The 27064-nt window shown below is 41.1% G+C and overlaps 1 protein-coding gene across 1 annotated transcript; it reads left to right on the top strand.

Annotated features, from left to right (window-relative positions):
- The first annotated feature begins 49 nt into the window (after positions 1–49).
- Positions 50–26997, top strand: LOC106606532 (synaptic vesicular amine transporter). The gene is made up of 16 exons (XM_014202805.3): positions 50–209; positions 453–625; positions 3140–3500; positions 4815–4873; positions 5016–5099; positions 7944–8036; positions 8137–8226; positions 8338–8381; positions 9572–9632; positions 10208–10303; positions 10896–10974; positions 11502–11553; positions 14235–14298; positions 14398–14517; positions 14713–14846; positions 20752–26997. Exons 2-16 carry the CDS (start codon positions 493–495, stop codon positions 20851–20853), a joined length of 1572 nt encoding a protein of 523 aa, XP_014058280.1. The 5' UTR covers positions 50–209; positions 453–492; the 3' UTR covers positions 20854–26997.
- Positions 26998–27064: the final 67 nt, after the last annotated feature.

The raw sequence follows: 27064 nt of genomic DNA on the forward strand, positions 1-27064 counted from the left end.
ATGCAGAAATGCCCACATGTAGGAACGCCCCCGAATTGCGGGCTGCAGTTGCACCCTTCTCGAGACACTGCTATGCTCTAGGTGAGGATGTTCATGATAAAAGTTGCATGACGTCAAGGACCAGTCAAGCAACTAAAACGCCCTGCACATATCGTTTCTTTCACCACGGTTTGCTGCCAGAAAGTGATTTTTGCTAATGTGCATCTAAGGTAAGATTTCAACCATTATGTCACTTTTAACAAATTACAGGTCACAATTTATTGAAGCAGATGTCCCAATTTCTGCTTTATTTTAATGGCACATATGCGATTTATTTGAGTCTTCTCCAATCAACATCAGGTCATTTTACATTGCCTTGTATGAATGCTTAATTTGCCATTAGGCTTCTTGTGCTAAAGTACATTTTTAGGACTGTCACTCTCTGGTGTCCATAACGTTTCTTATTTCCCCAGAGCAAATCTTTTTTCGCTCGCTCCTTTGTGGACTCAAAAAATGGGAAGATTAGACACTCTGAGAGAATTTAATTTATTGTCATGGATGAGAGAGGAAAGACAATCGAGGAAGTTGACCCTGGTCATCGTTTTCATCGCCTTGCTGCTGGATAATATGCTATTAACGGTGGTCGGTAGGTGCAACTTTAGAAAAATTCTTTTCACACCTGTTGTTTCACCCATTGAAACGTATCAATGCCTTTCTAAAGGACAGTTCGAGTCTGTTGCTAGCCAAACTAACCCATCAACAATGTGGACAACTGACAGATATTCTTTTGAACCATGCAATGTTTTGTTGTTTCACTTGTAAGAAGGTTGTATTCTCCTCTTTATTTACAGTAATTCAATTATAATTTTTTGGTGTGGAACAAAAGTTATTCCGTCCTGACTATTACCCCCCCCCCCCCCCCAAAAAAAAAACATTGCCTAGTCTAAAGCCTATGATTTGGTTATAATTTTACCTTGCATGAAGCTTTTTAATTATATACGAAATTAGACACTAGCTACTTCAGTTGTTAAATTTTATTCAAATAAGATACACATTGGTTTTCATCCGATATCCAATATTAGATCGCACAATGAGTAAGAATGACAGCCTGGTCTCATAGACTAAACTAAACATAGTAAACGTAAATCATGGATATACAAATGTGTATTATATGTTAGGTGTGGTATGATACATAAAACAGAAGGTTACTTAAGGCAAAACCGAAAGTAAGGTGGGTGAGTGTATAACGCGAATGTCTAGCAACCCAAAGGTTGCGTGTTTGAATCTCATCACAGACAACTAGCATTTTAACTAATTAGCAACATTGCAACTACTTTTTAGCTACTTTGCAACTACTTAACATGTTAGTGTTAGCCAACTAGCTAACATTAGCAACAACATATTGGAATTCGTAACATATTTTGCAAATTCGTTACATATTGTACGAATTGCGATTCTTAACATATCATACGAAATGGATAATGGATATCCACAAATGAATACATACATACCAAATGTAACATATCATACTAATCCAGGCTGCATCACATCCGGACGTGATTGGGAGTCCCATACGGCGGCGCACAATTGGCCCAGCGTCGTCCGGGTTTGGCCAAGGTAGGCCGTTATTGTAAATAAGAATTTGTTCTTAACTGACTTGCCTAGTTAAATAAAGGTGAAATAAAATTTAAATAAATAATTGGAACGTCCCAGATTTACTTTTACTATGTTACGTCTACCCCTGAGTCTAAGTTGAGAATGAATTAATAAAATGTGTCATAAATCAAACAGATTGTGAATTAAAATGTGAATATACCCATAATCTATATTAGTAAGTGGCCTATGTGCTACAATGTTTTTCCCTAAACATTTCCTCTGTCGATTATTCATGTTGTTTACAACCTTAGGCATTTTCAAAAGCTGAATGTAGCCTTTAGTGTAAAGTTTCACAGGGAGGTTAATTGTTAATAATTGGTCATCATTTATATCGCCTTTCACGTGGCCAAGTGAATAGTAATTAGTAAATGAAAACTATGGTGGACCGGGATGGTGGGCCTGCTACAGATTATTAGGGCATGGAATTCATCCATCGACACCCATTATATATTTTTGGTCCCAAGGTCCCCAGCTCACTTGATTTCCTTGAAAGCATCAGCATTGCCATTACCAATGAATCTCCCAGTTGTATCAGATAGATTATGGATGACATTGACGTGCACATGAATGCTGTTATTTTGCGTGAGATTGTGCCGTCAGTGCTGGACACGTCTCCCGGACATGTCCATTGAGCAATGGATACAGATGCTTATTGGAAGAATGTCAGAATATGTCAGTCAGAAATCACTCTAGAGTAGCTGTATATGCTCATACGTGATTGGAGCCAAATCTATAAACAGCAAAGGTATGAATAACAATTAATATGATAAAAACATAATAATAACAATAATTGTCATGTTCTGACCAGTAAAGGGGTTATTTGTTATTGTAGTTTGGTCAGGACGTGGCAGGGGGTGTTTGTTTTATGTGGTTCGGGGTTTGTTGGGTTATTATGTAAGAGGGGTGTTTTGTTTAGAGTGTTCCGGGGTTTTTGGGCTATGTTCTTGTTAGTTTATTTCTATGTTAGTTCTAGTAGTTCTATGTCTATGTTTAGTTAATGGGGTTGACCTTCAGTTGGAAGCAGCTGCTCCTCGTTGCTTCTAATTGAAGGTCTTATTTAAGAGGAGTGTTTGTTCTATGGTATTTGTGGGTAGTTGTCTCCTGTTTAGTGTCTGAGTACATGATAGGACTGTTAGTGGTGTTTGTTCTGTATACGTGATTTGTTTGTTTTTCCTTCTTCACATTAAAAAGATGAGTATACACGTTCCCGCTGCGTTTTGGTTTGATCATTACGACACCCGTTACAATAATATGAAAATAATAAGCTAAAACCATCTTGTGTTATCTGGCACATTTATAGCTCCATGAGTTAAAACAAATCAATCTTTTCTTAACCTTTGAAAGAAATGGAGTGTGTCCTAATGTCCTACCCGCTAAAAAAAATCGAATAAATATGAAATAAATTCCACACAGACTTCTTTGGATGATGAGGTTATATCGGAATATACTATAGTAGATATAACACTTTTCACCATCTGTTTTTCTGCTCCTTTCTTCCTGGTAGTCCCCATCATCCCCAGCTACCTATACACAGTTGATGATGCAGCAGCCAACATGGCCAAGAATCACACTACGGCCTCCCCACACACCCCTTCTGGAACCTTCCAGACCATCGTGTCCCTCTATGACAACTCTGTCAGGGTAACCAGCGGGGGCCCAATGGACTCCACACCCATACCCTTGGGTCAGACGCAGGCGGTCTCTTCTTCCACCTCGGCTCTCACACCCCACAACTCCACAGAGCCTGACTGCCCCAAAGCAGACGACCAGCTTCTCAATGAGAATGTGAAAGTGGGACTACTTTTTGCCTCCAAGGCCACCGTACAGCTCATCACCAACCCCTTTATTGGGCCTCTCACCAACAGGTGGGTGAATGACATGATCACACTGGTTGGTGTGTTTTCTGTTATCTTATTTTCATACTTATTTCTAGATTATTTCAATGAAATGCCAGCTGTGAACTGGCTTGCTTGGCAACTATAATTCAGGTTTTGTATAACCTGTCTATTTATGTTGCCCTAGTTTATGAAGAGTTTTAGCATTTAAAATGATTCCCTGGTTGCAAAAATGTTTTAATTATGGTTATAAAGGGGTTGTTTCATACAGTTATGACTTGATTTGGCTAATAATTAAGACAAGTAGTTTTGAATGACACTAAAATGAGATGGCATGCAGGTTAGGCCAATGTGTATCCTCAGAGTTCAGTGTGAAGCCACATGCAGTGTGGGTGCCTGCCAGGGCTTCCTGCTAGCCCAGAGCTAAATGGTGGCTCAGCTTGGCCCGGCGTTTGGGTAATCAGTTAAAGGTCCATGGAGAGAAAGACCAGGAACAAACTCTTTTCAAGTGACAGGGAGTAAAATCAAACGCTGCCATTTGTATATTGCTATTTTGAGACCAAATGTCATGTCAGTTAGATCTAATCTAGCCTGTTCCCATATAGCTAAATTCCTGTTTATTGGTTTGTGTTGGATTTATGCATCTCTGCATGCATGCATTCAGTATGGATCCCTGCTTGTAGTGCTTTACAAGCACGTGTAGTTATTGTTTTGAACTACCTAGTGTATTCTGAAATGAGTCAATGTCGATTATACTATGGATCAATACTTTTGTAGACATATCTGTATGTTAGCGCACTTATTCGGAAAGACCAATTTGTCTGAGATATTACTGTTAAATATTTTCTTATGGAATGCTCACATGGGTAAAGTCAGTCAAGGTTTGAGCTCTAGCAGTGCTCACTGCTCAGTTATAGACGAATGCATCGAGGCTAATATTTACCATCTCAGTCGGGCACCACAATATTCTGTAATTGAAGCAAACAATAGAATCCTATTATTTACCCATAGTCACCTTCCGTGTGGGAAAGGACAGCACAAGGCAAGTCATGCATGTTAGGTACATGGAACAAGGCTCTAAGGACACACAATGCATATTTCCAAAAGCATTGACACCACACCGTGTCATTTTTGTGCAGACCAACTCCCAGATGTGTATCACCCAAATATCAGTTGTATCACAACCATTGTGTCAAACGCAGTGTGAACGAGGCCAAAGAGTGTTTCTGCCCAACATCTACTAGACTGCCTAATGTTAGATGAGCTGTAGTTATGTGTTCTGTTTTATATAGTATTGCATTACATTCTACAGTATTGAGAAAGGATGTCTCAATATGCTTACAGAATAGGATATCAGATCCCCATGTTTGCCGGGTTCTGTATTATGTTCCTGTCCACCATTAGTAAGTATTACCCACATCCACACCTGTCACATCCACACCCGTTTCCAGATCTCACACCGTGTTTCAATTATATTTTTTCATGATTGATGTTTTCTTTCGGGTTTTTTTTTTGGTCTGAATTTCTATTGTCGTTGTTGTCAAGTGTTCGCCTTCTCATCGAGCTACACTCTGCTGTTTCTGGCCAGATCCCTGCAGGGTGTGGGCTCCTCCTGCTCCTCCGTGGCTGGTAAGGTCCTTGGCATTACCCCTGACATTTATAGATGCTTTCAGGATTAGCTTCACTTTGAGACAGCTGCAGCAAGCACATACAGTTTCTCCAGAACCTTCACCCTTTTTATTACAGTAGGCCTACCTTGGTATGCATCTTTATGTCTCTCGAGTTGAACAATGAGGCATTTATTATACACAGCTCTAGTTGAGTTATTGAAAGGTGCTGTGGAAAGGGGAACAACAAATACTTCTAATTTAACGCTGGTAAGTGTCTATTCAAATAGTCACATAGGATTTGTTTTGTGCAAGCAGCCCTGGGATAAATGAAGAGCAGTGTTTCAAGAACTAATAATAATGTATGTAGTATGCTATAAAGAAATACAGTGCCTTGCAAAATTATTCAGATTTACATTTTGTTATGTTACAAAGTTGGATTAAAATTGATGTAATTGTCATTTTTCGGTCAACAATATACACAAAATACTCTAATGTCAAAGTGGAAGAATTAAAGATAAATTTAAATAACAAAAATATGGTTGTTGCATAAGTATTCAGCCCCATTGTTTAGGCAAGCCTAAATTAGTTCAGGAGTAAAATTTGGCTTAAGAAATCACATAAAAAGTTACATGGACATGACATGATTTTAACAGCTAACCCTTCCTCTGTCCCCCATACATACATCTGTAAAGTCCCTCAGTCATGTATTGAATTTCAAGCACAGATTCTACTACAAAGACCAGGGAACTTTTCGAAAGCCTCATAAAAAAAGGGCAGTGATTGGTAAATAGGTAACAATAAATATCAGACATTGAATATCTCTTGCCTCATGGTCTAATTTATAATTATGCTGTGCATTATGTATTAAACCACCCAGACACCTCAAAGATACAGTCGCCCTTCTGAACTGAGCTGCAGGACAGGAATGAAACTGCTCAGGGATGTCACCTTAATGACATTGGTGGTCTTAAAAGTGGTTTCAATGGCTGTGATGGGAGAGGACTGAGGATGGATCAACAACATTGTAGTGACTGCACAATAATGACCTAAATGACAGCGTGACAAGAAGAACACAAATATACAAAACATACATCTTGTATACAACAAGGCATTAAAGTAATACTGCAAGAAAAACATGACAAAGGAATACACTTTTTGGCTTAAATGCAATCCTAATGTTTGGGGAAAATCCAATACAACGCATCACTGAGTAACTGCCTTCCTATTTTCAAGCGTGGTGGTGGCTGCATTGTGGTATGGGTATGCTTGACATCAGCAAATACTGGGGAGTTTTTCAAGATAAAAAAAAAAAAACAGGATAGGGCTAAGCACAGGCAAAATCCTAGAGCAAAACCTGCTTCAAGTCTGCTTTATACCAGACACTGGGAGAGAAATCTACACTGGAGTTAAATCTGCTTGAAATACTATGGCAAGACTTGAAAATTGCTGTCTAGCCATGATCACCAACATCTTGACAGAGCTTGAAGAATTTAGAAAATAATAATAGGTCAATGTTGCGCAATCCAGCTGTGCAAAGCTCTTAGAGACTTACCCAAGAAGATTCACCTCTGTAATCGCAGCCAAAGGTGTTTCTAACATGTATGGACTCAGGGAGCTGAATACTTATGCAACGACTATATTTTATTTATTACATTTTTATTAATGTTTTTAAACATTTTATACTTTTTCTTCCACATTGACGTTAGAGTATTTTGTGTAGATTGTTGACAAAAAAAATTACAATTAGTCCTCCTGAGTAGTGCAGCTGTCTAAGGCACTGCATCGCAGTGCTAAAGACATCACTACAGACCCGGGTTTGATCCCAGGCTGTGTCACAGCTGGCTGGACGCATGGCTCTTGACCTTCGCCTCTCCCGAGTCCGTACGGGAGTTGCAGCGATGGGACAAGACAACTACCAATTGGATATGACGAAATTGGAGAGAAAAAAGGGTAAAAGAAAGACACTACCGGTCAAAAGTTTTAGAACACCTACTCATTCAAGGGTTTATCTTTATTTTACTACATTGTAGAATACTAGTGAAGACATCAAAACTATGAAATAACACAATCATGTAGTAACCAAAAAACTGTTAAACAAAATATAGTTTATATTTGTGATTCTTCACCCCATCGATACGCCCCGTCGATATGCCATCCCATCTGGTTTGGGCTTAGTGCGACGATCATTTGTTTTTCAACAGGACAATGACCCAACACACCTCTAGGCTGTGTAAGGTCTATTTCACCAAGAAGGAGAGTGATGGAGTGCTGCATCAGATGACCTGGCCTCCACAATCACCTGACCTCAACCCAACTGAGATGGTTTGGGATGAGTCGGACCGCAGAATGAAGGAAAAGCAACCAACAAGTGCTCAGCATATGTGGGAACTCCTTCAAGACTGTTGAAAAGCATTCCCGATGAAGCTGGTTGAGAGAATGCCAAGAGTGTGCAAGCTGTCATCAAGGCAAAGGGTGGCTACTTTGAAGAATCTCAAATAGAAAATATATTTTGATTTGTTTAGCACTTTTTTGGTTACTACATGATTCCATATGTGCTATTTCATAGTTTTGATGTCTTCACTATTATTCTACAATGTAGAAAATAGTAAAAATAAAGAAAAACCCTTGAATGAGTAGGTGTGTCCAAACTTTTGACTGGTACTGTGTATGTTAAAAAAATAAAATAAAAAAAAAGACAATTAAATCCATTTTAATCCTGTGAAAATGTGAAGAAATACAAGGGGTCTGAATACTTTTGCAAGGCACTGTATATTACCCTGACTGCTCTAACCAACTATATAGATTTGGCCAGGTCAAGAGTACCTGTGTATATAAGAGCTTACATGTTCTGTTCTTCTTCTAGGGATGGGGATGCTTGCCAGTGTGTACACAGATGACGAGGAGAGGGGAAATGCCATCGGGATAGCACTGGGTGGTCTGGCCATGGGTGTGCTGGGTATGTACACAATTCATGATGTATTTGTGCTCTTTGTAGACTACTGTAACATGCAACAGTTGGCCAAAATCATTGACCATCTTTACTTTCTTCCACCCAGTGGGGCCACCATTCGGCAGTGTCATGTATGAGTTTGTGGGGAAAACGGCGCCTTTCCTCATTCTGGCTGTTCTGGCTGTGCTGGATGGAGGTAAGTAATGTGGCCATGTTTCTCTCTATCATAATGCAGATATTCTGTTTTCTCTAATCAGGAGTCACCTGTTAGGGATGCTAACTAAGTTCATCCTCTGTCTCCCAACAGCACTGCAACTGTTCATCCTCCAGCCCTCAAAGGTGGAACCAGAGGTGAGTGTATGGCTATAGATTTGACAGCTCTTTTTGTGATTATTGATGTAAATTCATTGGAATTGTGTAAGAATGTGTTCACAATCACCACAATAGATTATTATAAGTGATTTGATTGGATTGATACAGCGTCTTTCCAGATGCTTAAAGTGCTTTACACTGTTTAGGGAATACAAATAGTGCACAGGCAATAGTGCACTGAATAAATACACTTTTCTCTGTCAGAACTCTTCTGCTATGCAAACAGATAAGCAGCGAAATAAACTTCAGCCGCTCACAGTGACAGCCATGAGTGATGATCTGTTTGGAAGCGTCTTCCAGCCAGGTTTTTATATCAGAGCGGCAGCCTGGGCTGTGTGCTGTGTAGGTCTCTGGTATGACGGGTTACCATCCCAGTTAGAGGAGACGTGTGCCTGGGATGGATATTCCTATCACAGCCCCTCTGACTTTGATCGATGGGGCTGATGCGTATCAGTCACCATGGATACCAAGGAGGTAGGGACAGAGACCCAATCAGATGGTGGCTGTGATTATCAGACCAATGGCGCTTATACATTGTTTAGTTGTGGATGAAGAATATTAAAAAAGGAAGGGGACATGACATAATCCTCACTATTAGTACATCACTGTGGGGCGACAGATAGCCTAGTGGTTAGAGCGTTGGACTAGTAACCGAAAGGTTGCAAGATCAAATCCCCAAGCTGACAAGATAAAAATCAGTGGTTCTGCCCCCTGAACAAGGCAGTTAACCCACTGCTCCTAGACCGTCATTGAAAATAAGAATTTGTTCTTAAGTGACTTGCCTAGTTAAAATAAAATATCTCTGTTTCTGAGATTTCTAACAGTGATGTGAATACATGATCATTAAGCTTAGAGATGGTGTCAGAGTAACTAACAAGAGGTTATTGTCACACATGTGCCAGTCATTAGTGAATTCAATGGCTGTGTGTGGACATTTCCTATTCATTACTGTAAGAGCAGGGACCCTCAGAATAGAGAGGAAATAACAAATACTTTGCACACTGAAAGCACAGATAGTAACCGTACATCATTGTGGAATCACAGACAGCACTGTAGTAACTAGGTACCACATAATTATTCGCGGCTGCCTTTTTGTATTAATCAGTTTTGACATGAAACTGATAGCTGTCTGTTTAGCTCTACATTTCCTGCCCCTTTTCTCTCTACAGAGCCAGAAAGGGTCCTCACTATGGAGCCTTATTAAAGATCCATACATACTCATTGCTGCAGGTAAGAATTCATCATTTATTATTGTTAGTCATATTATTACTTCATTCTGAAGTACCCGCTGTGGCATTTCCCATTTCAGTCACACTAAGCGAAAAGCAACTAGGTGGGAGCAAAGATGTGGAAGAAGAACTGACTGAGATGTTCGATCAAATTGTATTCCAGTGGTTGAATTTGTGCCCTGAACTAGGAAAAGACAAACATTGTGCCTACCAATTGATTTCTTGGTTAAGAACAGTATTATTGCCAGAAAGAGTGTTGAGAGGGAGCGAGCACTGCATGTTAGAAGGGGTCATCTCCGCATCAGAATAGACTGTGTATGTGTGTGCGTGCGTGCACACTTGCTCGTGTGTGTTGGAGTATGTGTGATGCTGAAGTGTTGGGGAAACGGCATCTATGTGTCAGTGAGACTCCCCACCACTTCAATTACCAGGCCCTTTGGCCAGGGCGGCCTAATACTGGGTATTATGTCTGGGGGGGGGGGGGCTGCTGCTGCTGACAGGGACATACAAAATGTGTAAAGATGGAGGATAACAGGCCCAAGGTCCACTTATCCTCAATCACATTCTCTTTTCCAGGATCCATTTGTTTTGCAAACATGGCCATTGCCATGTTAGAACCAGCGTTGCCTATTTGGATGATGGAGACCATGTGTCCAAGAAAATGGCAACTAGGTATTTTGACATTTCTTTTCCTTTTTGTCCCTCTTGACAACCCTGTTTCCCTTATTGACAATGCTGCACATGAAACCACTCTGCTTGCTGAATGTACTTAGAATAATGTAACTGTGGATAACTGTGGATTCACAAAAACTTCATACAGTATCTAGATGCTCATTGAAACTGATCTGTAGTCGTTCTCCACCTCATTGAACCTCCCGTTTTTAGTGAAACTGAATCACTCTTTTTCTTTTCCCGCCATTATTACTTATTTTTATTAGTGGCATTGACTATGAGGACTCGCACAGATAAATGGGGGATGAGAGAGAGGATGGCGGGACATGGGGGGGGGGGCAGGGGACAGGATATTAGGGTAGGATATCATTTGCGGGCGAGTGGAGAGTGGGAGTGCTCATTACTGTGTCTAGGAGATATGCTGGAGCCTTATGATAGAGACGGATAATGTGCTTGCTTATCTGGGCCCCTCTCTACCCTGCTATCTCTCGCTCTCTACCCTGCTATCTCTCGCTCTCTACCCTGCTATCTCTCTCTCTCTCTCTAACCTGCTCTCTCTCAACTGATCTCTGTCTCTCTTTCTCTCTGCCAGGCGTTGCCTTTGTGCCAGCCAGCATCTCCTACCTTATTGGAACTAACATCTTTGGCGTCCTCGCGCACAAGATGGGGAGGTAGGGAGGGAAATGACTCCCGTTTTTTTCCGTCTCCTTATCTTTTCCTGCGTTGGTATCTGTTTCCTGTGCTATTGAGCAACTCTAAATTAGATTTCTCAGGCAGGTTGGGTATTTGCTGTTTATTGAAGTCTACAGTGTGACAGTGTGTTTATAACCGCTTGGCTAACGTTTGTTTGTTTACCACAGTTGTGTGTGCACAGTCACATTTTAAATCAATAGATTTTTACCTCACACTTTATGAAAATACATGTGTTTCAGGGCTCAAATATTGCCTGTAGTCATGGAAGTATTGTTTTAGAAAGTTTGAAAAAAAATCTAAAATTTGTTTCTCAAAATGTCCTAATCCTGTCTCAAAGAAAACCGATTGTGATCCATTTGCTTCCTCTGTTCATTTATTTTAAGTTTATTATTGTAATAAATCAGATTTCGTGGGCTTGCGGTACAAAACAACAGTGAAGGGAGGGGAGAGGGACATTGACTGTTGTCATTGGCAGACCCTGAACTGCTCTTTCCTCTTTTCCCAGATGGCTGTGCTCTCTCATCGGGATGGTCCTCGTGGGGGTTAGCATCCTCTGTGTGAGTACTAGACACATCTTTATCAGGTAGCTTTTAGCATCCAGCTCAACACAATGCTAACATTAATGTACCTGTTTGTCCTGGTGGCATCATCAGAATCAGGGGGTCCATCTAAGGATATTGGGTAACACTATTGGGTATACATTATACAGTGCCTTCGGAAAGTATTCAGACCCCTTCACTTTTGCCACATTTTGTTATGTTACATAGCCTTATTCTAAAATTGATTAAATAACAATTCCTCATCAATCTGCACACAATAACCCATAATGACAAAGCAAAAACTGGTTTTTTGAAATGTACCTTATTTACATAAGTATTCAGACCCTTTACTATGAGACTCAATATTGAGCTCAGGTGCAACCTGTTTCCATTGATCATTCTTGAGATGTTTCTACAATTTGATTGGAGTCCACCTGTGGTAAATTCAATTGACTGGACATGATTTGAAGGCACACACCTGTCTATATAAGGTCCCACGGTTGACAGTCCACGTCGGAGCAAAAACTAAGTGATGAGGTTGAAGGAATTGTCCGTAGAGCTCCGAGACAGGATTGTGTCGAGGCACAGATCTGGGGAAGGGTACCAAAAGATTTCTGCAGCATTGAAGGTCCCCAAAAACACAGTGGCCTCCATCATTCTTAAATGGAAGTTTGGAACCACCGAGACTCTTCCTAGAGTTGGCCACCCGGCCATACTGAACAATCAGGGGAGAAGGGCCTTGATGAAAACCTGCTCAAAGAGTAATCAGGACCTCAGACTGGGGTGAAGGTTCACCTTCCAACAGGACAACGACCCTAAGCACACAGCCAAGACAACGCAGGAGTGGCTTCGGGACAAGTCTCTGAATGTCCTTGAGTGGCCCAGCCAGAGCCCAGACTTGAACCCGATCCAACATCTCAGGAGAGACCTGAAAATAGCTGTGTAGCAATGCTCCCCATCCAACCTGACAGCAAAGAATGGAAGAAACTCCCCAAATACAGGTGTGTCAAGCTTGTGGCGTCATACCCAAGAAGACTTGATGCTGTAATTGCTTCCAAAGGTGCTTGAACAAAGGGTCTGAATACTTATGTGAATGTGATATTTCAGATTTTATTTCAAATTTCTAAAAACCTGTTTTTGCTTTGTAATTATGGGATATTGTGTGTAGATTGATGATGGAAATAAACAATTTCATCAATTTTAGAATAAGGCAGTAATGTAACAAAATGTGGAAAAAGTCAAGGGTTCTGAATACTTTCCAAGGCACTATAAATACAGGGGTATGTGGACACCCCTTCAAATCAGTGGATACGGCTATTTCAGCAACACTGGTTACTGACAGGTGTAGAAAAATAATATCACACGGCCATGCAACATTGGCAGTATAATGGCCTTACTGAAGAGCTCAGTGACTTTTAACGTGGCACTGTCATAGGATGCCACCTTTCCAACAAGTCAGTTCGTCAAATTTCTGCCCAGCTAGAGCTGCCCCGGTCAACTGTAAATGTTATTGTGAAGTGGAAATGTCTAGGAGCAACAACGGCTCGGCTGCGAAGTCACACAAGCTCACAGAATGGGACCGCAGAGTGCTGAAGTGTGTAGCACGTAAAAATCATCTGTCCTCGGTTGCAACACTCACTACCGAGTTTCAAACAGTTCTTGTGCCGGCACAATCATTGTTCGTCGGGAGCTTCATGAAATGGGTTTCCATGGCCGAGCAGCCACACACAAGCCTAAGATCACCATGCGCAATGCCAAGCGTCTGCTGGAGTCATATAAAGCTCGCCGCCATTGGACTCTGGAGCAGTGGAAACGAGTTCTATGGAGTGATGAATGACGCTTCACCACCGGGCAGTCTGACGGACGAATCTGTTCTTTTTTTTATAATAGACCGCTGCGACACTCGGGAGCCCTGAGTGCCAGGAGAACGCTACCTACCCCAATGCATAGTGCCAACTCTAAAGTTTGGTGGAGAAGGAATAATGGTTGGGGGCTGTTTTTCATGGTTCGGGCTAGGCCCCTTAGTTCAACTGATTGGAAATCTTAACGCTACACTCATACAATGACATTCTAGACAATTATGTGCTTCCAACTTTGTGCCAACAGTTTGGGGAAGGCCCTTTCCTGTTTCAGCATGACATCTAGTGGAAAGCTTTCCCAGAAGAGTGGAGGCTGTTATAGCAGCAAAGGGAGGACGAACTCTACATTAATGCCCATGATTTTGGAATGAGATGTTGGACGAGCAAGTGTCCACATACTCTTGGTCATGTAGTGTAGGTGAAAGCTAGGGTTTTACCAACCCAGTCATGTCAGATCAGGGGTTACATACAAGAAGGGAGGAAGTAAGGATTCATTTTCTAAGTATTGGAACAGGCCTACTGTCTTAATGTCCTACTGTATCTCATTAGTCTCCAAATCACATTTTGAGTCTACAAAGGGAAGGGGAGTTCAATCAGAAGTCAACTCGAAAGCCAGTCAGAAAACAGCGAATTCTCTGGACACAGATAATTACATTTTCATTGTAGTTCTTTATGCAATGGTTGTGTGTGTGGTGTGTGTGTGTGTGTGTGTGTGTGTGTGCAAGAACAAAGCTCCTCAAGTCCTTAGACCACATAAAGATAGTATTCTGGATTACACGGTAAACATTTGATCAATACAAATCCTCTTCCACTCTTTACCTTGACTATGTCGTGTCATAGGTCCCTTTCGCTAAGGACATCTATGGACTGATACTTCCGAATTTTGGTGTTGGTTTTGCAATTGGTAAGTCAATTTGTATTGCATTGTATAGAGAAACAACAAATGATGAAATTAGCATCTGGTTTGTAACAAATATTAGTGAACTTCTCATTGTCTTGTCAGGCATGGTGGATTCCTCTATGATGCCAATCATGGGATATTTGGTGGACCTGAGACATGTGTCAGTCTATGGCACTGTGTACGCCATTGCTGATGTGGCTTTCTGTATGGGCTTTGCTTTAGGTAAATTACCATCAGATGCTTGAAAATAACCCAGTCCCATAGTATAGTTTTAATACATTTCTGTCACACGTTCTTATGTATGTTTTCTTTTGAGATGTGGCACGGTAAGAGTAGCATCACAATATGTCAACTTGGGGGAAATAATCTATATTCTACTCCTCTATAAACTCACTAACCTTCCTTTTGCTGATGAAGGTCCATCCGCCGGAGGCGCCATAGCGAAGAGCATTGGGTTCCCCTGGCTCATGACCATCATCGGCATCGTGGACATCCTCTTCGCTCCCCTTTGCTACTTCCTCAGGAGTCCTCCTGGGAGGGAAGAGAAAATGGTGAGACACTGAACACCTCGTACACACACGCACAGAAGTGTGCACGCACGCACACACCTATATATACACACACACACACACAAGCGTGCATACACGCACGCACGTACACACACACATACAAACATACTACACACACTTACACGGAGGTATGCGTTTGAATACTGGTTACTTGTAAAGCTGCATCTGATGCAGAGAGAACTATCCATTGCCGTCCCCACTGGCTCAAACTATTACCATCTTTTATAGGCAGTACTACCAGGTGAAACGGAGAGAGAGGAACTCGAGACACACTTTGATCATGAGACACACTTTGAATTGGCTGTCTGTTTAAGTTGACCAGTTCAGGTCTCATCGCTGTGCAATGCATTCTACTGCTTTTGGCCACCCCCATCCCACCCCACCTTCCACCTGCTTTTGGTTCCCTAGACTAAATTGATTTAGACTATGAGTAAGCTGTGTATGGGTAGGTAGAAGAGGATGGCTTATTTGTGTACATGGGGGAGGGATAGGTGGATAGATTGTGCACATGGTGCCTGGTGGCACCTTAATTGGGGAGGGCAGGCTCATAGCAATGGAATAAATGGAATGGTATCAAACACATGAGCTGTGTTCAAATACCCATACTAACGTACTGTATACTGCATACTTAATGAGTATATACTACATACTATTAGTTCATTCTAGTATACTGTAAACTAATGGTATCGTTTCAGTTGAGCATACTAGAGCTTCGCCTGTCTACCGGAAGTAGATGCTGTTGCTATGCAACCTCTTGCCAGCCTGTTAGCATAACAAATGACTAGCTAAACATTTTATAATTTCGGGTGAGTTCGTAAATTCAATCTGCAGTGCCAGAATGCGCTCTGGGCGTTTGTAAATCCAGAGCGTTGTCAGATTGTAAATTCAGAGCGGTCGGAGCGTTCAGAGAGCACACTGGACACTGGCCAAGGAGTAAGGGTTGACCCGAGCGTTCAACGGCAGTCAAGCATCCATGCTAACTGGCTAACGTTGGCTAGCTACTTCTAGATACAAATGAGAGAACACCTCTCTCTGACCATTTTACTCGCCATAGCAGAGCTGGTTAGGCTGTTTACATGTTATCCAGAGCGTTGGTGACTGTAACTGTGCTGCTTGCAACAATTTATTACGCTTTTTTTTTGCCGACATTTACTGACTCCGGCCATATTCAACTGTGCGCTAGAATAGATAGCCAGAATTAACAATGTCTATTGAAACGCACAACGACTATACCGCTTAGCTAAGAATGATGTGAATAATCAAGTCAATAAACGTTGGTTAGTTAGTTAGTTAGATAGCAGATAGTTAATATACTGCCTGGAAAGTTTGATGTATTAGTATCCAACTAACGTTAGGTAACTAGCTAACGTACCGGTACATACTGCTGTAATGCTATGCGGTTCATAAGGATAGCGTAGCTAGCAAATTGTTACTTATTTGAAAAGTCATTACTTTATTACATTGCTCAACATTTTTTTAACATTTGTCATTAGTTAGTTGGACTTTGGCTGCATTTTCTCCGCCATTTTCTTCAAATCTGAAAACGTTGTGAAGCCACACCCATTTTCTGAAGAATTGCATTATGGGCACTAAAAGTACGGAAATGGTGTCCTCTGCGTGTATACTTCGTATTTTTCCGAATTTAGTACGACATCCGGGAACTTTTGGCATACTAACTATATCCATACTATGACCAATAAGCATACTATATACTCAATTCACGTCACATATTACGGTTAGTGCAGTTAGTATGAGTATTCGAACACAGCTATGATTCGACACCATTCACTCCATTCCAGCCTCTTGTGGTGGTGGGATTGGTGGATGGATTGTGTGAATGTTTACAGTTTGCTGTAACAGATACACCACATGCATGAACAGATAGCAGGGTATTCAGCTTGATTAAAGTGTTTGAACTATATCAAGTTTCCCCTTTTGGACATTTTGGTGTTAGATGGTGGTGGTGAATGGTGGTAAGTCTAAAGGTAACTGCCAAAATAAAGGAGGATACAAAATATTGAAAGCAGGTGCTTCCACAGAGGTGTGGTTCTTAAATTAATTAAGCAATTAATATCCCACCATGCTTAGTGTCATGTATAAAAATGCCGAGTTGCCCATTATTGTAGCTACCATGGCTAGAATAAAGAGATCTCAGTGACATTGAAAGAGGGGTCTCAAAGGAGCATGGGGGTTTAAAAGGTGTGTGTGTGTGTGTGTGTGTGTGTGTGTGTGTGTGTGTGTGTATCAGTCACCAGATCTCAACCCAATTGAACCCTTATGGGAGATTCTGGAGCAGCGCCTGAGATAGCATCAACAAAACACCAAATTATGGAATTTGTCATAGAAGAATGGTGTTGCATCCCTACAATCGTGTTCCAGACAATCCCAAGGCGCATTGAAGCTGTTTTTGATGGCTCGTGGTGGCCCTATTAAGACACTTTATCTTGGTGTTTCCTTTATTTTGACAGTTACAGTGCCGTGCAAAAGTATTCATCCCCCTTGGCGTTTTTCCTATTTTGTTGCATTACAACCTGTAATTTAAATCAATTTTTATTTGGATTTCATGTAATGGACATACACAAAATAGTCCAAATTGGTGAAGTGAAATGAAAAAAATAACTTCTAAAAAATGAAATACATAAAAGGGGTGCGTGCATATGTATTCACCCCTTTTGCTATGAAGCCCCTAAATAAGATCTGGTGCAGCCAGAAGACACACTTCAGAATACATATAATTAGTTAAACAAAGTCCACCTGTGTGCTAAGTGTCACATGATCTGTCAAACGATCTCAGTATATTTACACCTGTTCTGAAAGATCCTACAGTCTGCAACACCACGAAGCAAGCAGGACCAGCACGCAAGCGGCACCATGAAGACCAAGGAGCTCTCCAAACAGGTCAGGGACAAAGTTGTGGAGAAGTACAGATCAGGATTGGGTTATAAAAAAATATCAAACTTTGAACATCCCACGGAATACGATTAAATCCATTATTAAAAATGGAAAGAATATGGCAACACAACAAACCTGCCAAGAGAGGGCCGCCCACTAAAACTCGCGGAGCAGGCAAAGAGGGCATTAATCAGAGAGTCAACAAAGAGGCCAAAGATAACCTTGAAGGAGCTGCAAAGCTCTACAGCGGAGATTGGAGTATCTGTCCATAGGACCACTTTAAGCCGTACACTCCACAGAGCTGGGCTTTAGGGAAGAGTGGCCAGAAAAGAATCCATTGCTTAAAGAACAAATAAGCAAACACTTTTGCCAAAAGGCATCTGGGAGACTCCTCAAACATATGGAAGAAGGTACTCTGGTCAGATGAGACTAAAATTGAGCTTTTTGGCCATCAAAGAAAACGCTATGTCTGGCGCAAACCCATCACCCGAGAAACCATGTTTTTCCATCGGCAGGGACTGGGAAACTGGTCAGAATTGCAGGAATGATGGATGGCGATAAATACAGGGACATTCTTGAGGGAAACCTGTTTTAGAGACTGGGACAGAGGTTCACCTTCCAGCAGGACAATGACCATAAGCATACTGCTAAAGCAACACTTGAGTGGTTTAAGGGGAAACATTTACATGTCTTGGAATGGCCTAGTCAAAGCCCAGACCTCAATCCAATTGAGAATCTGTGGTATGACTTAAAGATTGCTATACACCAGCGGAAGCCATCTAACTTGAAGGAGCTGGAGCAGTTTTGCCTTGAAGAATGGGCAACAATCCCAGTGGCTAGATGTGCCAAGCTTGTAGAGACATCCCCCAAGAGACTTGCAGCTGTAATTGCTGCAAAAGGTGGCTCTACAAAGTATTGACTTTGGGGGGGGTGAATAGTTATGCACACTCAAGTTCTCAGTTTGTCTTATTTCTTGTTTGTTTCACAATAAAAACCAAATTTGCATCTTCAAACTGGTAGTCATGTTGTGTAAATAAAATGATACACCCCCCCCCCCCCCCCCCCAAAAAAATATATATTTTAATTCCAGGTTGTAAGGCAACAAAATAGGGAAAAGGGGGTGAATACTTTTGCAAGTCACTGTACAGTACCTGTACATAGTTAGAAATGCTTTTATAAATTGCCCATGCGTATGTCTGCAACTAAATATTGGGTCAAAGGATCAAAGAATTAGTGTATTCAGACCCCTTCACTTTTCACATTTCGTGACGTTACAGCCTTATTCTAAAATGGATTAAATGAAATATATATATATATATATACACAATCAATCTATATATGAATTATTATTTATTATTGTATTTATCAATACAATACCCCATAATGGCAAAGCGAAAACTGGACATTTTTGCTAATTTATTAAACATAAAAAAACAGATACCTTATTTACATAAGTATTCGGACCCTTTGCTATGAGACTTGAAATTGAGCTCAGGTGCATCCTGTTTTCATTGATCATCCTTGAGATGTTTCTACAACTTGATTAGAGCCCACTTGTGGTAAATTCAATTGATAGGACATGATTTGGAAAGACACACACCTGTCTATATAAGGTCCCACGGTTGACAGTCCACGTCGGAGCAAAAACTAATTGATGAGGTTGAAGGAATTGTCCGTAGAGCTGCGAGACAGGATTGTGTCGAGGCACAGATCTGGGAAAGGGTGCCAAAACATTTTATTGGAGCATTGAAGGTCCCCAAGAACATAGTGGCCTCATCATTCTTAAATGGATGAAGATTGGAACCCCCAAGACTCTTCCTAGAGCTGGCCGCCCGGCCAATCTGAGCAATCGAGGGAGAAGGGCCTTGGTCAGGGAGATGACCAAGAACCCAATGGTCACTATGACAGAGCTCCAGAGTTCCTCTGTGGAGATTGGAGAACCTTCCAGAAGGACAACCAACTCTGCAGCACTCCACCAATCAGGCCTTATGCTAGAGTGGCGGAAGCCACTCCTCAGTAAAAGGCACATTACAGCCCGCTGGAGTTTGCCAAAAGGCACCTAAAGGACTCGCAGACAATGGGAAACATTCTCTGGTCTGATGAAACCAAGATTGAACTCTTTGGCCTGAATGCCAAGCGTCACGTCTGGAGGAAACCTGGCACCATCCCTACGGTTAAGCATGGGACTGGGAGACTAGTCAGGATCGAGGGAAAGATGAATGGAGCAAAGTATAGAGAGATCCTTGTTGAAAACTTGCTCCGGAGTCATCAGGACCTCAGACTGGGGTGAAGGTTCATGTTCCAACAGGACAACGACCCTAAGCACACAGCCAAGACAATGCAGGAGTGGCTTTGGGACAAGTCTCTATGTCCTTGAGTGGCCCAGCCAGAACCCAGACTTGAATCCGATCTAGATCTTTAGAGACCTGAAAATAGCTGTGCAGCGACACTCCCCATCTAACCTGACAGAGCTTGAGAGGATCTTCAGAGAAGAATGGGAGAAACTCCCCAAATACAGGTGTGCCAAGCTTGTAGCGTCATACCCAAGAAGACTCGAGGCTGTAATCGCTGCCAAAGGTGCTTCAACAAAGTACTGATTTAAAGGGTCTGAATACTTATGTAAATGTGATATTTCTAAAAACCTGTTTTTGGTTTGTCATCATGGGTATTGGTTGTAGATTGATGAGGAGAAAAAAAAAGCAATTTAATTCATCTTAGAATAAGGCTGTAATGTAACAAAATGAATACTTTCTGAATGCACTGTATGCCTCGAGACAGGCTGATGAATTTGCCTTGGTAGTTCTCTTCAATCAAAGCTACATGACTGTATACAATGTAACCACAGTACAAGCTCTTTGTGTTCAATCAAGAGCCATCTTTTGTCTCTGAAACTTTGATCCTTGATAACAAATTACTGGTGGCCAATTTTTGTTCTTTTAGTATTTCTGGTAAATGTTGGTTGTATTCTGACTCTATACAATTGTAATCTTCTCAGGCTATCTTGATGGACTCTAACTGCTCGATGAAGACCCGATCATACTCAACACAGGGGAACACAGAGTATGAAGAGATGGAGACAGAGTACGATGAGTATTAATGGACACCAGACATGTGTGTTACCTTCCAGAGGATCTATTTTGTTGTACAAAAACAGAGATACAATGATTATTCTTTTTTAACAGCAAAGCTGTTTCGTTGTGAATGTCAGTCTTCACTGTTCTGTGTTATTGTACGACTAGAGCAAACCAAAGTTGTTGTCATTGCCCTGTGTTTATTTTGAGCCAACAGCCTTATCCAATGGAAGTGGGGCCGTGTCAAAACAGGGTTTTGATGGGCCGTAATAGCAGACTGCTGTGAGTCATATTTACTGAATAGTTCAGATGAGGGTGGTATTATACATTCGTGGCCAAAAGTTTTGAGAATGACACAAATATTAATTTTCACAGTCTGCTGCCTCAGTTTGTATGATGGCAATTTGCATATACTCCAGAATGTTATCAAGAGTGATCAGATGAATTGCAATTAATTGCAAAGTCCCTCTTTGCCATGCAAATTAACTGAATCCCCCAAAAAAAACATTTCCACTGCATTTCAGCCCTGCCACAAAAGGACCAGCTGACATGTCAGTGATTCTCTCGTTAACACAGGTGTGAGTGTTGACGAGGACAAGGCTGGAGATCATTCTGTCATGCTGATTGAGTTTGAATAACAGACTGGAAGCTTCAAAAGGAGAGTGGTGCTTGGAATCATTGTTCTTCCTCTGTCAGCCATGGTTACCTGCAAGGAAACACGTGCCGTCATCATTGCTTTGCATACAAACGGCTTAACAGACAAGGATATTCAAGAAGAGCAGTTCAATTGTTGTGAAGGCTTCAGGGCGCCCAAGAAAGTCCAGCAAGCTCCAGGACCGTCTCCTAAGTTGATTCAGCTGCGGGATCGGGGCACCACCAGTACAGAGCTTGCTCAGGAATGGCAGCAGGCAGGTGTGAGTGCATCTGCACGCACAGTGAGGCGAAGACTTTTGGAGGATGGCCTGGTGTCAAGAAGGGCAGCAAAGAAGCCAATTCTCTCCAGGAAAAACATCAGGGACAGACTGATATTCTGCAAAAGGTACAGGGATTGGACTGCTGAGGACTGGGGTAAAGTCATTTTCTCTGATGAATCCCCTTTCCTATTGTTTGGGGCATCTGGAAAAAAACCTTGTCCGGAGAAGACTAGGTGAGCGCTACCATCAGTCCTGTGTCATGCCAACAGTAAAGCATCCTGAGACCATTCATGTGTGAGGTTGCTTCTCAGCCAAGGGAGTGGGCTCACTCACAATTTTGCCTAAGAACACAGCCATGAATAAAGAATGGTACCAACACATCCTCCGAGAGCAACTCCTCCCAACCATCCAGGAACAGTTTGGTGACGAACAATGCCTTTTCCAGCATGATGGAGCACCTTGCCATAAGGCAAAAGGCAATATTGACTCTTTGCATCAACTTCATGTAATTGTCAATAAAAGCCTTTGACACCAATGAAATGCTTGTAATTATACTTCAGTATTCCATAGTAACATCTGACAAAAATATCTAAAGACACTGAAGCAGCAAACTTTGTGGAAATTAATATTTATGTCATTCTCAAAACTTTTGGCCACGACTGTTGATCACCAAATTCTGTACTGTAGGTCGGCAAGGAGTACAAACCTGTCCTAATAATTCACCTATTGGCCCTTAACAGTACGAACAAAACAAATGTACTTAGAGAGTTACTTCTGTGTAGAAACTGACCTAGGGTCAGATTCAACATCTCGAACAAGGTACTTTGAGAACACTGCTTAGTGTTGGTCATTCTATTAGTTGAGTATAATTGGTCAATTATTTAGATATATATAGTATAACGTAGCCTATTACAGAGATACAAGTTACTCAATACATTTGTAATGAGATTTTTTTTTACTGCTTTAACAAGGCAAACCACATTTTACCTTGAAATGGTCCTTTTTAATTGATTCCAAAAAAAAAAATATTATACATTGAGATTGATTTTTAAATTGAGGAAATACCTGAACTGAAAGGACAATACCCCAGAAGCTGTTATAGCCAATACTGTCCTGGGTTGACTGCTTGTATGGTATACCACATAAAACACCATCACTCCAATGCCATCCTCAGTTTCACTGCCCACATCAAAACAAAAAACAAGTTAATAAATCAAATGACTGTCACTGTAAATGATACCACAGCTCATAGGAAACATGTTTAGCTTTTTTTTAAGTGTACATATCTTTTGGTAAGCCATTTGAATGTGTGGAAAACGAAGACTCATATCTGAAGACTCAATGTTTAGGTAGAAGATAATTCACTTTCCCTATTGACATTACAAGCCATAAAAATATATATTGTGTTGAAAAGTAAACGTATGGATACAGGTTTACTTTAACGTCTCTGAATAAACAGCACCTTAAGGAGATGGTAAAGCACTTTATCAGAGTCTAGTTACTCACACCATTTAACTCCAAGGACAGTTCTAGTATGTTAATGTTGGTTTAGCAGAGAGAGAATTGAGGTGATGAGCTTGATATGTTTTGTAATTTTGTCTAATGTTAGCAACAAAACACTCAAAGTTTTATCAAAGATAAATTCACTTATTATTGTGTGTGCATTGCACTGAACATCCCAGTAGTGTTAATCCCTAACACTACTCCCAAGTGGCGCAGTGGTTTAAGGCACTGCATCTGTGTTAGAGGTGTCACTACAGACACCCTGGTCCGAATCCAGGCTGTATCACAACCGACCGTGATTGGGAGTCCCATAGAGCGGCGCACAATTGGCCCAGGTTTGGCCGGTGGAGGCCGTCATTGTAAATAAGAGTTTGTTCTTAACTTAAATAAATAAAATAGAACCGCAATGTATTTTCAAACACTGAGGTTGAATTTTGGGTCTCAATCGTGACCAGTTTGAATCTTAAACTAACCTGTGAAGAGCATTAACATTATTTGTGAACACTTCGAGTAGGTCATCAAAAAGTATACACACAATACATACAGATCAATATGCATTGTTTCCAAGATTAAATAAGAGTTTCCTATATTGACTAGCAGCAATGTGCATGCACATACATACAGCAGCAACTTCAGTCTGAGGATTTGACTGGGCCCTGGCCTGCACATGTCATTAGAGACTTTTGTGTGCAGTCAGTCACCAGTATTAATCCACAACACAGAGCCATGAAGTGTCCCTCCCGTTCCCCCACCGCCTCTCCTCTCCTATTTGTCCTGAAGCGGAAAATGAAAATATTGACTCATCCACTGCTCTTTGTCAAGACCACTGTGATCTAACAGAAACAGCCAGGCATACAAAGCACTGCTAATAACTGTCAAATATCTCTGTGCTGTTTGGCAAAGTGCATTTATTACAAACCATTCTTTGGTTGTTCGAGCAAACCTGACATCTGGAAATCTGTGAAAATACCACAGAAAAACACAATGGCACATGTCAAAGACTGCATTTTTAGGTATATGAACTGTTATTTGCAAAACTCTGGGTTTGCTGGATTGCAGGTTTGGTTGAATGGACACCCCAATGGGTTTCATTGTAAATAAATGATGCAAGCGAAATAGTCTGATGGAGTTGACAGAGATAGTTTCATTATTTGCTCTTAAATGTATATTAACATTTTAAATTGAAATACTCATCTCAAGATGGCTACCATTCTGAGAGATTGTTGTTATTTTGCAATAAATTGTTGGGTCATGTAGGTTACATAATGGATTATACAGTGCCCTCCTGAATTATTGGCACCCCAGGTGAACAAAAAAGGCTGTGAAAAAATGTAATTGTTGTTTATCAAATTGATCTTACACTCCAAATGTAATATTAATGTAACCTTTTGAGTTAAAATTGTAAAATAAAAATAAAAATCTAGATTTTATTTTTTATTCTAAAACATGCATGTCAGAATTATTACCACCCCTAAAAATTCTTATGAACAAAATCAAATGTATGTATATTCTGATCTGAGTCTTTGGGAACTCTTAACAGGTCATCCATGACAGGGGTATATATATATATATGAGGTGACACGCAGGCTAAAATCCCTTAGTCATCCGTCAACATGGACAAAAGGTTGTTGACCTTCACAAATCAGGCAATGGCTATAAAAAGATAGCTACATGCCTGAAAATACCAATCTCCACTATTAGGGCAATAACTAATACATTTTAAACAACCGGTGCTGTGATGAACCTGCCTCGAAGAGGATGCAAGTGTATTGAGAAGGATGGTTCAAGTGGCACATTTTTTTCCCCAAGGATAACAGTTGGAGGAGAATTGCAGAAGGGTAACATCTTGGAGTCACCAAGTCTCAAACTACAATTAGACGCCACCAATGCCAAAAAGTTACTTGAAAGGGTTGCTAGAACAAAGTCTCTGCTGTCACCAACCACAAACGTAAGCACCTGGAGTTTGCTAAATGTCATTGGGACTTTGATTGGAACCACGTTCTATGGTCTGATTAGACTACAATAGAGATTTTTGGCAACAAGGGTTTGGTGTAAAAATAGAGCCATGGTCATGCAGAAAATAATTATGGTGGTGGATCTGTGATGTTGTGGGGCTGTTTACTTCCAAAAACCCTGGGAACCTTGTAAAGATCAGTGGTGGAAATATTATCCAATTTTCATACTTGAGTAAAAGTATAGATACCTTAATAGAAAGTTACTCAAGTAAAAGTGAACGTCAGCCAGTAAAATACTACTTGAGTAAAAGTATTTGGTTTTAAATATACTTAAGGATCAAAATTAGGGCCTCCCGCGTGGCGCAGTGGTCTAAGGCACTGTGCCACGAGAGATACTGGGTTTGAGTCCAGGCTCTGTCGCAGCCGGGTGTGACCGGGAGACCCATGGGGCGGCGCACAATTGGCTCAGCGTCATCTGGGTTAGGGGAGGGTTTGGCCGGCAGGGATGTCCTTGTCCTATCGCACACTAGCAACTCCTGTGGCTGGCTGGGCGCAGTGCATTCTGGCACGGTTGCCAGGTGTTTGGTGTTTCCTCCGACACATTGGTGCGGCTGGCTTCCGGGTTAAGTGGGCATTGTGTCAAGAAGCAGTGCGGCTTGGTTGGGTTGTGTTTTGGAGGATGCACGGCTCTCGACCTTCACCTGTCCCGAGTCCGTACGGGAGTTGCAGCGATGAGACAAGACTAACTACCAATTGGATAACGAGAGTTTATTTTTTTATTTTTTTTATTTTTTATACATTCTTTAGGAATGTATTAAAGTAAAAGTTGTCAAAAACATATGAAGTACAGATACCCCCAAAAAATGACTTAAGTAAAAAATACTTTAAACTTTCGATTTAAGTACTTAACACCACTGGTTAGGATACATAGCATCCTGGGCTCACTCCATCAAGTACCAGGAGATTTTAGGCAAAAACCTGTCTGCCTCTGCCAGGAGGCTAAAACTTGGTCGTCGTTGGATCTTCCAACATGACAACAATCCAAAGCATATCTCCAAATACACAAGAAAATGGTTCACTGACCATAGAATCAAGCTTTTGCAATGGCCATCCCAGCCCCCTGACCTAAACCACATTGAAAACCTGTGGGGTGAGCTGAAGAGGGGAGTCCACAAGTGAGGATCTGGAGGAATGGTCTCAAATCGCTTCCTGTGTTCTCCCACCCCATCAAACATTGAGACAACTCAGAGCTCTTATCTTGGCAAAGGGAGGGTGCTCAAAGAACTAAATGCAGGGGTGCTAATAATTGTGATATGCATTTTTCTATTTTAAAAAAAAATAATTTTAACTTAAAAGGTTAGATTCATATGATAGTTTGAGTGTAAGATTAAGCTGATAAACAGCAACTTTTTTTCCCCCAGCCTTTTTTGTTCATATTTACCTAGGGTGTAGAGATGAATATTTGTCATTTGTTTATATTAGAAATATATTGCGCACAAACATATGTGTGTGTGTGCCCATGTTGGTGTGTGTGCCTTCTGACATGTATGTAATTGGTTTGTGTGTATATCAAGTACTTACTAACTGGCACACAAAAAAAATGTTGACCTTTTATATTCTGGACTGGTTGTTTACCTGTAAAGTGTGCTGCTTGTGTAATATGTTGATACTCAGTGGGGATGGAAAACCCCAAAATAAATGTTGCTCTGAAAAATTGTTTGGATTGAATATGAGTATGTGAACATTGGATATCTTTTTTTTTAAGCAGTAGATTCAATAAACCTAAGTTCGCTACATGTTTGATGGTATGATTGTTTTTGACTGAGGATAAATGTCTCCTATTCTTGATGTCTTTGAAGCAGTAG

The sequence above is a fragment of the Salmo salar genome, chromosome 01, assembly GCF_965601325.2.
Source record: "Salmo salar chromosome 01, fSalSal1, whole genome shotgun sequence".
Lineage (NCBI taxonomy): Eukaryota > Metazoa > Chordata > Actinopteri > Salmoniformes > Salmonidae > Salmo > Salmo salar.

Coding starts and splice junctions, on each gene's coding strand:
- LOC106606532 (XM_014202805.3), top strand. CDS start 493: ATGGGAAGATTAGACACTCTGAGAGAATTTAATTTATTGTCATGGATG. Junction 14,299..14,397: donor TGGTGTTGGTTTTGCAATTG/GTAAGTCAATTT, acceptor TTGTCTTGTCAG/GCATGGTGGATTCCTCTATG. Junction 14,518..14,712: donor CTGTATGGGCTTTGCTTTAG/GTAAATTACCAT, acceptor TTGCTGATGAAG/GTCCATCCGCCGGAGGCGCC.